General features: G+C 37.9%; 1 protein-coding gene across 1 annotated transcript in view; it reads right to left on the bottom strand.

The window, feature by feature from the left end:
- Positions 1–17718, bottom strand: part of CUBN (cubilin (intrinsic factor-cobalamin receptor)) — a 259342-nt gene that overhangs the window by 238142 nt on the left and 3482 nt on the right. Inside the window, exons 5-13 of the mRNA XM_012660902.1 lie at positions 16373–16474; positions 15629–15732; positions 9452–9578; positions 8165–8327; positions 4745–4876; positions 3776–3871; positions 3304–3422; positions 2672–2858; positions 1368–1480 (exon numbers count right to left, since the gene is read on the bottom strand). Coding sequence (XP_012516356.1) covers positions 1368–1480; positions 2672–2858; positions 3304–3422; positions 3776–3871; positions 4745–4876; positions 8165–8327; positions 9452–9578; positions 15629–15732; positions 16373–16474 — 1143 coding nt within the window. The remainder of the gene's footprint in view (positions 1–1367; positions 1481–2671; positions 2859–3303; positions 3423–3775; positions 3872–4744; positions 4877–8164; positions 8328–9451; positions 9579–15628; positions 15733–16372; positions 16475–17718) is intronic.

Raw genomic sequence — 17718 nt, 5'->3', positions numbered from 1 at the left:
AACAATATCCAGCTAATGAAAAAGAATGTCAGGAATTTTTGTAATTCTATGCTAGGGTATTTTTAAGATCAGTTGCCTATCATCACATCATTGTCACTCTTGGAGCAATTTAAATGAAAATCAAATAAATGTCCATTAATTCAACTATCCTGATTTTTATATATTTTCTACTATATTATATACATTATGGTGGGGAGAAGATAAAAAAAATCACAATAATAAAGAAAAAATGAGATGAATTTTCTTACAAATTGGTAATAAAAGTACTGAAAGTTTTTCACATAAGAATATTTTTTCAGAAGAAGAATATTTTCAATGTCAGGAAATAGAATTCATGAAAACTAAATGGAAGGAAGGAAATTCATGCCCACAGGGAAATTTATTTTGGCATTTATTTTATTATAAGACTACCAGGCCCCAAAGAGCTCTCCCTCCTCAAGGGAAAAAACTGTTTTCTGACCCTTATACAATGCCCTCTGTTATATTAGTTTGCTGGAAAAAGTTAATAGGATTTCAAGGAAAAATCATATCTATTTAGACATACGACTTTATGCGTCCAGGAGTTGGTTGAGAAACAAATATTTAGAGATGTCTGAGTAATTAATGTCAGGGGAAAAAGCACTAAAAGCTTTAGACTCGGATCTTATTCACGCAGTAGCTCAGAGCAACAAGCTTTGGAATCAAATGCCCTGGGTTTGAGTGTGCTTAGAGATCGTATGCACCCTGGACAAATTTCACAATTGCACTAGGTTCTACTCCCTCATATGTAAAATGAGGGTAATAATTCTTATCTTTTAGAGTTAATGAGAGTTAGATATAGAATGATATATTGTATATGAAGCATTTAGCAGATTACCTGGCAAAGAGAAGACATTTGATAAGAAAACCATTCTAATATTAGTCACAATGTTTGCATAATTAATCAACATAATACTGAGTGATCATCTTTAAGCAATATTGTGTTAGTAACAAGATGACTTTACAAATTAACTACTGGCTTACAGCCAATCAACCAGTACAGAGAAGCATTCATGTTGGACAAAGAATGGACTTTGGAACCAGACAAACTTGACTTTAAAATGCAACTGTTCCAATTAAAAGCTAAGAAGAGTTTTAAAAAAATGTCTTAGCTTCTCTTACTTTCCATTATTTCGTCTGTAAAATGAGGATACTATTACTTATTTCAAAGAGTTAGTGTAAGGTTAGAGGAAGGTAGGCAAATGTCTAGCCCAAAGCCTAGCACTTAGTAAGTACTTGATATATGATAGTTGAATTACCATCACATGAACTTTATGCAATATATATACATATTACATATTCATATATACCAATGAAATATGCATTTGGACAGAAGCTATTACATTTACCTTTCCCACTTCCGTTTGGACAAGCCAGAAGCAGTTAACGTCATGAATATAACCAATATCAGGGCCCCTGTAGCTGAAGCTTCCATTTATCCCTGAGAGGGAACCTCCACAAACTGCAAAGAAAAGGATGAATTGTGCTTTTCAGAGACTCCTAAAACGAAAAGGCTGAACAACTCTAACCCTGCTGCTGAAATATTTAGAAAAGCCTGAATAATAAATATTGTAGACAAAAGCCCTGTCATGCCTTTTTCTCTAGCCCTGTTTTCCTATGCAAATTCCACCTCTTGCTCAAAGTCTAGTTGATATCTCATCACCTGCTCCAGGAGCTTCCCTGGCTCGCTATGTTTTCTCTGGTCCCATTGTTTGTCCCTCTGTGACACAACTTTACCCCATGCAATTCAGCTCGTATCTTTAGTTCTTGTATCTGCTCTGCCATTCTGTATTAGTGTTACCTCCTCAACTGGAAGGTAACCAGATAAGAAGATAATAAGTGGAGACAATATTTTTTAACTTCCATCTTTCTCCACAGGGTCTACCATCATTCCAAACACACAGTAACCTCTCAATAAATGCGGTGATTCAGAATCAGGAGTAAAAAGTGAGGGATGGAATAGTCAGAAGAGACTTTATGGAGGAGGTTGAATGTGAAGTATTCCTCGGGGACAGATTCATCTGGATGGGAAACAAGGGAAGAATTTGGGGAGGTTTGTGGGGAGAAATATCCCAAATAAAAGAATACAATGGACATATTCATGGTTGCACATGGGGCCACGTGGCAAAATAAAACTGTCTGGCTTCAGTGAGTATATTTCTAGGGAACTAACCAAAAATAAGTTTAGATGGACAGGGTGAAGCCTGGTTAGAGAAGAAGATTCAGAAGAAGATTGAAAAACAACCCCAGTCTCTACTTAACAAGTTATGGGGAGACACTATATACTATAGAGCAGAAGAGTGATATGAATAAGCATACTATTCTAGAGAAACTAAATATCTGCTATACAGAAAACTTTCCCTTAGAAAACTACAAAATGCAGTATCTTAGAATATTTTATCTTTAGAAAGGACATAATGAAAATGGCAAATGCTAATTTAATTCTTTTGAAGAAAAGTTCTGGCTAAAATTGAGATTTATAAACATTTACCTTGTGAATTCTATATTATTTCTGCAAGGAAAGACCTTAGTTCTCAGCAGTTGAGTGACTGGACAAGAAAATAGGTTCAGTAGGAGAATCTTCAGAAGGACTCATTAAAGGGTGGTGCTGCTAAGCTGTGACTGTCTTTGATATAAGAAATGCTGGCCGTACCTTGCTGGGGAATCTGACACAGAGGTCCAGTCCAGAAACGTGTGCATTCACAACTGAAAGAATTAATGCCATCAACACAAGTTCCTCCATTCAAACAGGGGTTGCTCAAACACTCATTGATGTTTTCTGTGCAGTTGACACCAGCCCAACCTGATTCACACTTACACAAATAACCAGAGACTGTTTCCTAAGAAAAAGAAACCATATAATACCATAAAACAAACGGATAAAAAATAAACTTGAATCAACCCAAATAATAAAGTGATGCTATTGATATACTTAACAGGTGTTGAACCATAATAAGTATTTTCCAGTAGCCTAACTTGTAATTAATAAGTTTCGATGGTAATTACTAGAAGGGGATTTATTTGGATCAAACTTTGCTTGGTCTACTGTTATACTTTGTAAATCACTGAGACAAAAAAAAAAAAAAAAAACAAATCAACTCATTGGTTTTTTCCTGAGAACTAAAGTTAATACTAACCATTCAGCTGAGAGTTATTGACAGAACCTTATTTTAAGCTTGAATCATTGCCTTCAAATTCATGAATCATATAAAGACATCTTTTATGGAAGTGAAACTAAAATTATTCTCAATTACTCTGTCTCCACAGGAAGAACAAAAGACTCACAATGCATTCTCCATTTAAACAGGGTTGACTTAGGCACATATTACTGAGTTGTACACAGCCATTTGACCCATAACCGTTTCCGGTGTATCCTGGGAGACATGTGCAGAGAGGCAAGGAACCTGTTCAGAAATAATAATAATAAAAAAGCAGAAGTGTAAATAGAGGTCTCCTCTTTGGTTCAGGTGCAGTAACTAAACTCAGGATCTGCTGTCTAGACAAGGATCCACCAACATCAAGTCTGCATATTCCTATGGGCAGACAAAGCAAGGTATGAGGGAAAAAGATTAGAATATTTATTTTTCCATTTTTTAATCTCAAAATAAGAAAGTCATTAAAAATCTAAGTGTATACTTTCCTAACATGGATTAATTTTTGGTTTGAAGGTCAAAACAGGAATTTTGAGGACAGAGGATTTTGTTTTTAAAATGTTTTCGTCATGTTAAAATACTCAAAGACAAAAATGAGTCATTACCTAGAGCTGAGGAGCACGATGCGTCTGGGTGGCAGCCGCCATTGTTGACCGAGCAGATGTCTATGAGTGTGCACACTCTGCCATCGCCCTGGTACCCTGATCAGAGCAAGGGCATGAGAAACAGTGTCAACAAGATGGAAGAAGGATGCCAATCTGAGAATCAAATATCATGAACTAGACCCACCAGGGATCTTCTAGCATCAACACAGAAGATGTAAATATAAAATGTCATAAACAAATAAAATTCCATAAGTAAGAAAAAGAGCAACAAGAATTAGTAACCTGATTTCATAAACAATGTTCTGGGTTGTTTCTAATGAAAAAAAAAATATGTATGGAACTACTGGGAGATTTAGAAAGTGCTGACACTAAGAAAGTTGACATTTTTTAATCACACTGACTCTGATGTTCTTAGAGGTAAATTATTGTAGAGGTCCAAAGTACTATTGTCTCATGTTATTAGAACATATGATTTCAGTTTATCCTTTAGAACTCCCTGAACTTCTTGGATAGTAATTGAAGTAATTCAATTTAGATTAGAGAACAGCAGTAATGACTTCTTTCCAGGAAAGAAGGAAAACTAACAAGGATTGTATGCCTACTATGATGCCTGTGATTTAGTAAACTATATATGCAAAACAACTCATGACTGCACCATATTAAGAAATTATTTATGGGAATAATGGAGCAATAGGTGATCCACACAGATAATTTTTCAAACTCTGCATTATCTCAGTGGCTATTTCACAGTTTGTAAAGCCTTGTTGTTTTCCATTGATATTCAAATGTTTTTTATTTCTTTCCTATAATATAATTGCACCAAGGTGTCCTGAATTCACAAGATAAGCCAAGCTTTCTGCACTATTCAATGTCTCTCCTAAGACAGAAATCATATTTAAAATAGAGCACAAGAATCTGTTTTCAAACGCATGTGTTCCATGTAACAGTGTCAGGAAGTTGACACAGCACCTGGTGGACAGGCCTGACAATGGTAAGATCCAGGTGTATTCACACACTCAACAGGTGGAACCACAGAACAGCCGCCATTGTTTATCTCACATTCATCAATGTCTTCACAAATGTATCCATTTCCTTGCCAGCCTAGAAAAACAAGATTTGAAAGGTACACTCTATAGACAAGTTCACAAAGAAGAAATGCAAATAGTCAAAACATATACAAACCTGCTCTACTCAAGGAAGTACATATTAAAATGAGATATGTCTATGAGATTGGCAAAAATTATTTTAAATTCTTAGAATCAAATGCTAGCAAAGAGGTAGGCAAAGGGGGTAATCTTATGTACTGTTAGTTGGACATTAAATTAACATAACCTATTTAGAAATATATCTGGCAGTAGTCACTAAAAATTTTTAAATACATACCCTCTGACTACCCATTCCACTTCTTGAAACTTACTCTATTGTGATAAAATTGCAAGTATATTAAGATGTAGGTAAGAGGATGTCTATTGCATAAACAGTTTAACAGGAAAAAACCCTCAATGGTCAGTAGGCACATAGCTGAATATCTTATGACTCACCTATACCAAATACTAAAAAAAATTTTTAATAATATACATACACCTGTATGTGTGTACACACACACACACACTGAAAGAAATTTTCCATATATGTTTTAATTAAAAATACTACATGTTAGAATAATTTGCAGAGTTAAGATCATACTCCCAATTTTGGGAAAGAGCTTTTTAAAACTCTGCATATGTGTCTAAAATATGTATGCAAGATTGAAGGAAAAGGTAGAGGCGGAGAGAGAACAAATGGCTAATAGTGGTTCCATTAGGAGGAAGAGATTGAAGGTGATGGAAGAAAATATCATTTTATTTTAGTCGTTGCTGTTTTATTCAACTGTTACAAGTTTGTATTACTTTTATAATTCAAATTATGGAAATTCTAAGAATGTTTAAAGACTCCTAAAACTTTTAAAATACAGGCAGTCCCCGGGTTAGGGACAACCCGACTTCTGGCATTCCAAACTTACCAACAGGCTCCAAAGGCTCCCCATAAGGATAATTTACAGTTCAATAATTAAATTAACAATTTGGGAACTGGTTTCTTTCCCACATGTAAACAACCCTGCATGGCATAGGCGGTTCGTTGGTGCAGCATCTTTACACTAGCGGCTAGTCACAGTGTTTGTATAATATGTCTTTTTTTATTTGCTTTTGTGAGTCTGTGTCTACTCTTACGATCATGCTTCCAAAGCAAAAGTCCCCTGCAAGTTCAAGTGAGCCTGCAACTAAGAGAAAGGTGATAACAATGGCAACAAAAGTAGAAATAATTAAGCATTCGGAGAAAGACCAGATTCCATCATTCATTGGGAAAGCATTAGGCTTCAGTCACTGGACTATCAGAATAATTATAAAGGGTAAAGTGAACATAATGGAACATGTGAAAGGCAGAGCTCCAATGAAAGCATCAGTTATTACTAAGCAGCATAGTGGATTAATTACTGAAATTGAAAGGTTGTTATTGATTTGGTTAGAAGATCAAAATAAGTGTAACATTCCCATTAGCCTAGCTTTGATGCAACGTTAGGTGAGTGTTAACCTTTAATATTCCTTTTTGAAATTTCTCCTGCCTCCTATCTAAATTTTTTGTATGAGTTTGTTTTTATGTTCTGCTTGTTTAAATTAAAAGAAAGAGCACTATAGTATTACAACACAGGGGTATTATTATTATTACAGTATTACACTATATTAGTATTATCACATATGAGCCATTATAGTATTGTTATTATTATTATTATTACCGTATATGCACTGTTATGTTCATCAGGGATCCGAGTTACATACAAATCCAACCTAAAGACTTCTCAGGAACATATCTTGTCCATAACCCAGGGACTACCTATATTTATATTCTTTGATCTAGGTAGAGTCCCCTTCTAAGAATCGATGAAAATTACCTTATCTGTGCATGATAAAATGAGTGCACAGAGAAAAGTTGGAAGGACATATGGCCAAATATTAATCGCGTTCCTCTGACTGATAAGAATATGAGTTTTTGTGGGGGCAGGGTTTTTTCCCTGTTTTTATAGTTCTCTTTATGTTTTATAAGCAGCATATATTACTTTGATATTTGGGAAAAAAATAGGGTGATTAACAGGAAAACACAAAGCTTTTGTCTCTCTGACAATAAAAAGAGGAATGTAAGAACACATTGCCCATCCTCTACTTTAAATAATTTATTCTTCTGATTTCTAGTTTTTATAGATTTTCACTGCCAAATTACCTTCAAGAATGTGATTAATTGCAAATTTTGCTTGCCCTTTAGAACCTAGAGGTAAGAAGTTTTTTCAATTTCTTTCTAGTTTTACAAGATCTAAACCTATCACATGCAGAAAATCACTAAAGCAAAAGTCGCTAAGCAAAGCAATGTGTGTGAGGAGTTCCTTGGTAACGGACTATTCAGCAGCTCGGGTCACATCCAGAGTCAGGCAGACCCGGGCTTGAATACCATCTACCTGCAAGCTATGTGATCTTGGTTGGGCAAGTTATTCAACCTCTCAAAGCCCCAAGTTCTCATATTTAAAAATATGAATCATACTAATTCCCACCATGTCTTGTTTTTGTTGTAGTTGTAAGAGTTAAAATGAAAATTGCTTGTACAGTGCCTCAATGACATTTTCATAAAAGAACAACTGCCATTATTATATTTATGTGCCACCACCTAAGAACACCCAGGGAGTGCTGAGAGGCCTTGTAAATTCCCTGAGGTCTGACTAATGACTTTCCAGTGCACCCAGAACAGTGCTTTGCTCATAGTAGGAGCCTTACAGAGATGCATTGAACAGAAGATAATTGATCTCGTAGAGTAAGAAATATACTTGGATTCAAAACCAGGCTGTTCCTCTTTGATGAAGGTGCCCTTATTTTCAGCAATTCAACATGTGGCCTTCCCTGGAGAAGGAAGTGGAGCGGCAGTGGAGCTGGAGAACCCCATTTACATCTAGGCTGCAAGGTGCTCTGATGACACACCCAGGTGAGAACGACTGGACTGCAGTGACAGCACAAAAAGGTCAAATAATTTGCCCAAGTTTACTAGTATGAAAGGTGGGACTGGAATATGTCTTTGGATTTCAAGTCTAATCGGTTGGTTGATGATTACGGCAGTACAGCATTTAACCTTACACAAACCCTATGGCTAACTCTGTCCCAGAGGTTGACTCTAGCACAGTTTTGGACAAATTTCCCACTTCTGTTGTAGCATCCTTATAACAGTAAGATGGTGTTGAGCAGACGTTACTGAAATAGGGCATGAAACTGGATTCGAACACCTCCTAAGAGCAGTGTTCTTATCCATCAGTAGTAGAAGAGAATTGGTTCTGGCACCTTGCCAGCCTGGCACGTGGCCCTGAGGATGTACCTGTTGGACAGGCCCCACAGTAGAAAGAGCCCTGCGTGTTGAAACACTGCACAAGTGTGGAACAAGGCGCGGGCTGGAGGCTGCACTCATCCCTATCCAGTGTGCAGGCAGAGCTGTTCAGCGGGGACGTCCACCCGGCATCGCAGATGCAGCTGTACTTGGGCTGGCAGGATGACAACAGAGTGAATAAAGACAATCATGAAAATAAGCAAGAAAAGCCTTTGAAAATCTCACCAAACCCCACACTGTTTATCCTCTAACGTTTATTTCCATAAGGCCAATTGAATGGCTTCTCTTTTCCTTCCCATATGATTAAGCATTTAGACCAGACCATGCAAAAAAGGAAACGTCTTTATTTCAGAGTAAGAGAAACCTATAATTTATCCCAAAGATGCCAGGGAAAGAGCAACAACAATCCAGAACTGTAAGTCAATATAATTAAAGTCAATCAGCTAAGCCTATGCTTTTTAGAGGGAAAAACACCCATGTAGGCACAGACCTTGGAAAATCAATTCTGTTTGTTTCCTTTTTGAAAGTTGCTCTCCCTCCTACCTGCCTCCCACCCCCATTATTGGAAAGGAGCCATTTTCCATCACATGGGTAGAAAAAAACAGAAATAAAAATAAACAAGTGAAGCTCTCACTAAGAGCTAAACCAGTCAAGAGTGGGAGACCTTGAGGGTCTGGAGTCAAGGTCATCAGGACCCAGGCAGGGGTGGGGAACCTGTGCCCTTCTAGGTCCTTAAGTGCAGCCTTTTGACTGAATCCAAATTTTACTGAACAAATCCTTTTATTGAAAGGGGTGCAGCAAGAAAAATTAAGCTTTTCTTGCCTCCGTTGGTGCTTAAAAAAGAACAATCTTGAAATCAGAAGGCCGCAGGCTCCCCACCGCGCAGGGCCCTGGGGAAGTGGGTTCACAGAGTGTGCAGCCTCGCGGGGGCTCGGGGCCAGAAAAACCAGACTCCTTAAAACCACATGCTGCCAACAAGACTGGGCCTCTTGTGTCTCCATGTCTTGTCATTATTAAAATTCTCAAGGCCAAGAGAAGGTCATATGTCAGAGAGATTCATGACAGAATAATAGAAATGTTAGTATTTTACATAATGAAATCTTAACCTCTGGGTCCTGTTTTCTGCATAGCTCATCTCCCCTCCTCGTCTGTGCCCTGCTTATGGGCAGGAAGTGGTTTCACCTCTGCTCCAGGCAGTGCCCGTACACAGCTGGCACAGAATGAGCAACTAGTAACCGTGACTCCCAAAAAGGGGCCATATTTGGGGAAGGGACCCACCTCTCCAACTTGCTCTCGGACTAAATCCTCGCAGATGCCGTGGACGCAGAGCTCTTTAGAGCCCCCTTCGCAGTCATTGTATGTGGAGGCACACTGGGGTCCGTATGTGTCAGGCGAGCAGTGACAACTGTTGGTTACACAAGGGCACAATGTCAGGACTTATTTTAGGGTCAGTGCCTGAATCTTAGCATCAATTAGAACAATAATTCAAATTGCAAATCGCCGATGTTAATGCGGAATCACAAACCAGCAATGCAGATTTACTGGCTGGAGTCTTAGAAGAAAATTATTCTACTTTGCTCTAAGCAGTGGATTGAATAAATATGTTATCTCGATAAATACAGTGTTAGAAAATCATAACGTATTATCTGACAGGGCTAGCCCTATAAATTCTTCTGATATCATGTTATCAAACAGCATTTGCAAAGGTCAGAAGTCTATAAACCAAAGGTTATGGAGTTAGCTCAAGAAGGCAAAGGGAGAGTTCAGCAAGTCTGTTCACTGTTTGTCAGCTAGACCTGCCAATAAGCACAGGTGACCTTGAGTAAACCTGTAACTCCCAAATGCTCTCTAGGATTCTATAACCCCTCACACAATACGATGTCCCCATCTCATGGTCTATGATAATTATTTTTACGTTACAAAGGACAATATGTCTTCTATTTCAAAGAGATGTAATAACATACTGACATTTCTTTCATAGTTACATTTTAATTCACAATAAATTGTGATAATTATCTAAGCTAGCAGTGGGTGCTCATTACCAGAAAATTTCAGTACAATAATAATCAAATAAGCAAAGTTGTCTTCAACCACTATAATTCTTAAAGTTGCTAGGTTAGCTTTATAATGGGAATTTGTAAGATATGAATATGTGAGTTGGGGGAAGAGGGAGGAATCGAGCAGTCACAGAAGCCTAAGCTTATTCGCACACGTCTGGGTACATCTGTGGTGAGCCAGGCCCAGAGGTCACCACTTGCTGGACTTGAGCAGCACTGGCAGAAAAAGCCCTAATGGAGAGAAATGACTGTCAGTGCCAGGGGTCAGAGACAGGGAACGGGGAGCACCTGCATGGCCTGGAACCATGAACTCATTTCTGAGAGTTCTGGGAAAAGGGCCATTCTAAGAAGCAAAGAAGCTCTTTTAACAATACACATTGAGCCATGAGCAGTCCAGGTAATGTCCATGAATGACAACATGTGAATGATAGTGTGGGAAATTAGAGTTTGGCTGTTTAAGAAGCATCAAAAGTCACACTCTGGGCACAGGACTTTGCACGCCCACAGTGGGCCCCAGAAACAACTGCTGGGATGGCACCTTTTGGTGGTTTCTAAGGAAGAGGAGATCAATTCCTGTGCGCAGAGGTGGAGAGTAGGATTGTGGTGGACACCATCCAAGCACTCACATGCAGGGTGGCCAGACTTAGCAAATAAAAATGCAGGATGCGCAGCTAAATTGGAGTTTCAGATAAATACGTTTTTTGGTATAAGTATGCCCCATGCAATTTACGACATCACTATATATTTATGTAAAAGCTGTTTTCATTAATAACTATATTTCTGAGCACTCCAAGATTGCCTTTCTCATTAAGATAAGGTCACAGATGAATAATAATAAGTGATTAACTCTAAGGAGAAATTCAATTATTCATTCCCTACCCATAGCTATTTATTGTCCCCTCATCTCTCTCCACTTTCCTTCTCGTATTTTTTTCCTTTCCTCTTCTCTCTCCCATCCTTACACAGAATGTTCTCACAGAGAATTTAATTAGACTCTTGAGGATTATAGGATTTCAGACTATTTCATATACATATTTGAGCAATTTGATCCAGGAGGCTTCACTGCTATAAGTTTATTTCACCATCACCCCACACACCTGCCAAAATTTTTTTTTTAAATATTTAAACCAACTGTTACTAGCCCTCTAAGTCTGTTTTCTATGTATGGGAGATCTGAGTGTTTGGGACCCCGTGGGACAAGACTTCCCAGGTTTAAATCCTGATTCTTCTTAACTGTTCACTGCAGACAATGTACTAACTCCCTCTGCCTCAGTTTCTTACAAAATAATGCTGGCAATCTATGAGCACTATTTCATACTGCAGTCTAAATGCATTCCCCTGTAGGAGGTGCTCTGAAATTTGTGTTTATCTTATCACTACGTGCTTAACTATTGGAAAATGACTTAAGATTTGAGAGGAGATTCTGGTTCATGGACTTGCAATTAAACCTCTTCTCTTTATCTCTCTTTTCATTCTCCCTTGTTCTTGTCACTTGGACATGAGTAGAAGTTAATCCTACACTCTTCTCCAAACAGCTAAAGTATACTTCTTTCATTCAAGCTTAGATAATGTGAGAAGAAAGAGAAAGGGAAGAAGGAAGCCAAGTAAGCTACAGGATTCCTTGCTGCGATCCTCAAGGACAAATATTATTAATCCCATTTTACAAACTCATATTGCCCACAGCCATAGAAATATTAGTTGGCAGAAGATAATGAATAGAAATTTAGGTCTGTTTGACTCCTGCACTGTGGTTTCTCCATGTTAAATTTCTATGTTCTGAAAGGTAGAGTTAGTAGGAAGACTCTGCATTTTTATGTCTTTTTAATATAACAGTGTTTACATGCAAAATTAATTCTCAAGATGTCTTGATATGGCAAAAAAAGTAATTATATACCTCCCTAAGTGAAAATAAAAGCCACATGTGATATTTTTAAAACTAATTTACCACCATTCCTGCTTTAGTTATTAGTTACTGATTTAGCAGAAGTCATTTTTGTAGCGACCTTCTATTGACGATTTGGTTCCAGCAGAACAGAGCTAAGCTTTTCTTTGAAGACACTGCAAGTGCATTTGGCAATTGAGAAGAGGTCAAATACAGTCATAGTTTAACTTGTGTTAGAGTCCATGGTTAGAGTCCATTCCACTGACTAACTGAAAGAGGTGTTGAGTTTAATACCTAACTACCACCTGAGCTAAAACCAGATCATCCTCATTGTCTAAGCTCTACATGTTATAAAATCCAACAGGGACATGAATGGAAACACATAAAATAAAAGATGCTAATCATCATCATGCTCCTGGAGAAACAAACAAGCTCAACTTTTTTTCTATTATAAAAAGCCTTCTAGACCTGAGCTCTAAGTATCTAACCTGCACGGCAAGTTTGGATCCCAAGGGCTGTCTTAAATCCAAAGTAAGCAGGGGAACAGTAAGAATCAGTTCTTCAGAAGAAAAAGGCAGTAACAGCATTCAGAAGTGGCAAAATATCATTCTGTTAACTATGAAAATCACCTAGAGACAAGATCTCAAGCCATAAGAATTGGTGGACACAGATAATGTTTTTTCTTTCTCTACAATCATTATTCTAAAAAAGAATTTTTACCAGAAATTTTCCTATGAAACAGGGCCTCCAATTAATTAGTGTTTGTATCTTCTCAAGGGTCTTTACAATTATTAATTATTAATCCTGTTAAACAAAGACTTATTTTTTTTCTCCCCAGGTAAATGGGCTTGAAGAGTTAAGGAAACCAAAGGAGGCCCCAAGTCCAAAGCAAACTTTGCCCACTCTGGCCGCATTTTCACAGGTTCAGATTATTCAGTGGCTCAAGTTTTCCTCTAGAAAAGTGTGGGCTGAAGTTTCCCAAAAGGGTTTCTAGCTTCAGTGAAGACACTGATTAACAAGGATTTAACCTCATATAATTAATAGAAATCGGGAAAGTACCTAAATGTCCACTGTTTCATTACACACAGATTCCAGAAAGCAAGAACTTAATCTTATGCTGCTCATGTACACCTTTTCATTTCCTTTTATTCCTTCTAAGTCTCCATCATCTGCCTGAATTAGGGTATTTAAGGTATAGATAACAGGGATATAAAGCTAACTTAGCAACTCTAAAAATTTAAACAACATTGCTTATTTGATTATTATTGGACTTAAATTTTCTAGTAACAACATACTCACTGCTAGCTTAGGTATTATGTAATAATTATTACATGTTGTTGTGAATTAAAATGTGATTATGGAAAAAAAATGTGACAACTGGAATTTATGAGGCTTCATAAACTATTTCCATATCGGGAGGAACAGACCTGATTCAAATGCCCTTCTCTCTAATGTCCTCCAGCAAATCTATAAAAGGCAGAGACTAGAAATCAGGATCATTTCCACAGTTGTCAGCACACGGTGCTTCTTTTACAAGAGGGTGCAAGAGAGAATTCGATAATGATCTTACGAAGTTGAATCTGCCATGTAGAAATGCAGCTTTCAACAAATAAATGGTTCTCTCTCTCACTCCCTCTCATATGTGTGTATCTGAACAAAGAACTCTAACCTCTGACATGCTGCAACTAGGTGTGAATGTTAAAGTTTTTTTTTTGTTTTTTTTTTCTTGTCCATTTTGCAGGGAAAAATATAAGATGATGAAAACAACAGCAGCAGCTTTGGCTTGGTCTGCGGATCTCAGCCCACTTGCAGATATTTGTCATTCTGTTGGCCCATAAGACTTCAGAAGAGAGGGGTGATAAATGAAGCCCAGGAGTGAAATCCAATCTCCAGCACATTCCTAGATGTCAGGAAGGTCGGAAAGTATTAAGTGCTGGGAGTCGGGACATTTGCCATGGACATCCCCAAATAGCAACTCTCCTTGATAAATGCCCATAGGCAGAAATCAAGATACAGTGTGTTCAAGGAAATGAAAGTCCTGCATTCTGGATCTAGCCCAAGCCCCAGTGTTTATAACAGCTCATTAAAATGAGAAATGAAGTCCTAAAAGCAAAATGCTCTCTAATAACATAATACTAAATTTAAGTCAGAAGTGGTTAATTTTGGTTTTTTATGATGATTGAACTCATAGACATATCTACCAGAACTTTAAATGATTTGCAGTTATAACCTGGAATGAGCAAAAGTTTCAAAGATCAGATCAAAAGGACAAAAGGACCAATTTAATGAAAAGGGAAGGATTGTGACTACTTTTTTAGAAAATAGTATAACAGTTATGGAGATAAAAACAAAATTACTGCACTCATTTTTGCTGGAAAGACCAGAATGGATATTGTTAAGAGGGAATTAAAGAACAAGATAGCAGAGACTCTAATAGGAGAGCAAATAATTGCTCTTTAATCCAGTGAGATTATACCCTAGATTATTGAAAGAATTTGTTCATGTCATAATAGAACCAATTTTTTAACCTTTAAAAATCACAGAATCAAGAGACTAGCCAATATATGGGGAAAGACAATGTCTAATTTAAAAGGTGATTTTAAGGAACTATACAAAAGTAAGTTTGACATTGATCTGCCATAAATTTTTGGACTTGATTATTAAAAAGATAATGTGTGGACCAGGATAGCTTCGATTACAATATTCCTATGGAATGATGGGACACAGAGGACTGTGATGCCTAACTCAGCTTAGTAGGGGAGGGGAAGGTTTCATGGAAGAGGCAATGCCTGAGCTGAGCAGCAGAATGCTGTGGATGAGCCACTTGACAAAATAAATCAGAAGGGAAGATAGAGTCGTATGATGATTGTGGTCAGGGGCCTTGTGGCTAATTGAAGAAAAGCAATGAGTGTTACTTCGTTCATTGAACCTCAGTTTGATCTTTGATCTTGTTATGGTCAACATTTTGACATAGCACTGAATGAAGCTATTCTTACTCAAACTACGAGCTTGCTAATATATGGAACGAGCACAGCAGTGGTGTACTGGTGTGGTGGGGTGTCCCTTTTCTACTTAAAACCCTTCAGTGGTGCCCTTGAATGCTCTGGCTCTTACCAATGCTTCAGCTCATCTCGCACCATGTCATCCTCACTCTCTGTGCCAGTCACGGTGGCCTTCTTCCTGTTCCTCGGGGATGCTAGAGAAAGGATTTCTTGTCTATGGCCGTACAACCCGAACATGCCTGATCTTGTCTGATCTCACACACTAAGCAGGTTTGGCCATGGTTAGTATTTGGATGGGAGACAGGATTTCCTTTTAGGGTGAGAGCAGAAGACTCGAGGTTTTCTTCATCTAAGTAAAAATAGCTATATATGTTAAATAAGAGTCACCTATTTCCTTATGGGGTACCTAATTTTGCTGGTAAATACAGATAATTAATTTTGGATGCTCTTAACTCTGCGATGTTTTAGTCCTTCAAAAATGTACTTGATATTTACCCAAAAAAAAAGTTGTTACCTGTAACTCCCCAATGTATTTATACACGTGGCTCCATTCTGGCAGCTAAAGGGTGTTCCTGAGTAAATCTCACATTCGTTAACATCATCTGAGCAGAGAGAACCCTGTGGTCACATAAAGAAAAAAGTCAGGTGCCAAAGGTCATAGAGGTATCTGGGGGCTAATATTCATTTGATATGTTTAAGGATTTTCACATGGATGGTAAATAAGTCCTAAATACCATAATACTAATATTAATCTCCATTAATCCTTCCTCTGGAACTCAGATTTGACCGAATAGAATTAAAGAGCTCTTCATAAGATCATAGCAGTCACACAAGGAGAATCCTTATCCAAACTGAGACATGTCTGGGAATACCTACTTAACAATTGTTTAAATGTGCATGTTGAGAAAATTTTCACCATTACTAGAAAAAGGCAAGAAAATTTACAACAGTATGTCAAGATTTGTTCAGTACTTTCCAACGCTAAATAATTTAATTTAATGCTAACAGAAATATTGTGCCATTCCACGTCGTTATCCAGTTAAGTGAACCTCTCCTTAAGATGGCTCGGCATTCAGTGGGTTATATAATCACACTCACCATCATTTGGATTTGGGCGTACATAGTATAATTCATTCTGATTCGAGAGGCCACAGAATCCTAGAAACTTTGGATGGAGAATTAAATATGCCTTTTTGATTCCAGGAAAACCCAAGATGCTGACTCACCATCACTTTTAACCAAAAACAAGGTGACTCACCTTCCACTGTGAGGGACAGATACAAAAAAAGGAGTCGTACAGATTGAGGCAGGTTCCACCATTTTGGCAGGGGTCGCTGCTGCAAGCTTTTGTGTCAACTGTCTGAAACAAAGACAGGACAGTCAGCAGCAATAAAAGGCATGTTCCGGTGCAGATGCATATGTAGGATTACATTTTACTCCTGGTCCAAGAGGTCCTCCCCCAGACTTTAAACCAATTAGTTACATTCTTCAAATCAACTCTCCTGTGCCAAAACAAGAAGTGTTTCCTATTATCAGTCCTACAATATTCCTTAACTCTTTACGTGCTTTTAACCATGGGTGGGATGAAATATAAGGGGAGAAGACACTCATTTTACTCTTGGGAAAAGTATTCTTTACCTGAGAAATATACATCAGTGGCCAAGAGTAAAGGTTTCAGGTGCGGAAATAATAAAGGAGGTTCCTATTGCACTAAGAAAATAAAAATGGAAATTCCGGTTCTTTGAGCTGTTATTCTTATCTTTGGTACCTCCAGGTAAGCCTTTGAAATATGATCATCTTCTGCCGCCCCTCCTCTCCTGGGTTGAGATCACTGAACTCTTTTCACTCCAAGTCCCTCTGTTTGAAATGTGGCCAACTAAGATACACTCTTCACCCTGTGCTCACCTGACTGCTTTCAGACCGGAGTCACAAACAGACCTACTTTTGTCTGTACAACCTGGGGAGTCTTACCTATGTCAGCTACCGGTTTCAATCTTAAAAGATTTTTAATGCCTTTGGGGGCAGAGAAAACTTCTTTAGAGGGGTCTAGTGATTACACAATGAAAGTTATTCTTATTAATTTCACCGATAGTCTAATCCTCTCTTTTAAAAAGGTGAAATAGGTGAAAACTATTCATTACATTATAACTATTCATTACACATATACGCACATACACACACAGTGGCTCACAGAAAAAAATCAAGTCTGTTTCCTTCATTTTACAAATGAAATTGAGAGTCAGAGTCAACTGACTCAGTGCCATTTATTGCAAAGCTCATTCCTTCTCTACTTTTGCCCTGAATCAGGAAACTGTGCATGCGGGGATCTCTTTATGGATCCTGTTTTATTCCATTTTTCTGTTTGTCTCTCTTTGTACCAGTACCACAATTAGCTCTGCCCATCAAAGGACACTATTAAGAACATTAACCATAAACTCATTAGAGGTTTTTCTGGTGTACAAAAGCAACATTGTCTGAAGGATTAAAAACTCAAAAGCCTATGGGGGCCCACAGGAAATGAAATCAGTTAGCAGTCAGGAGGAAGACAACAGGGAGTGGCAAGGACTGTGGTGGCCAGAGAGTGCTGGCCCTATCCAAAGGCAC

This window comes from Propithecus coquereli, unplaced genomic scaffold (genome assembly GCF_000956105.1).
Source record: "Propithecus coquereli isolate 6110/MARCELLA unplaced genomic scaffold, Pcoq_1.0 Scaffold69, whole genome shotgun sequence".
NCBI lineage: Eukaryota > Metazoa > Chordata > Mammalia > Primates > Indriidae > Propithecus > Propithecus coquereli.
Note: the sequence above shows the minus strand (reverse complement) of the source record. Positions and strands in the feature narration are given on the sequence as shown.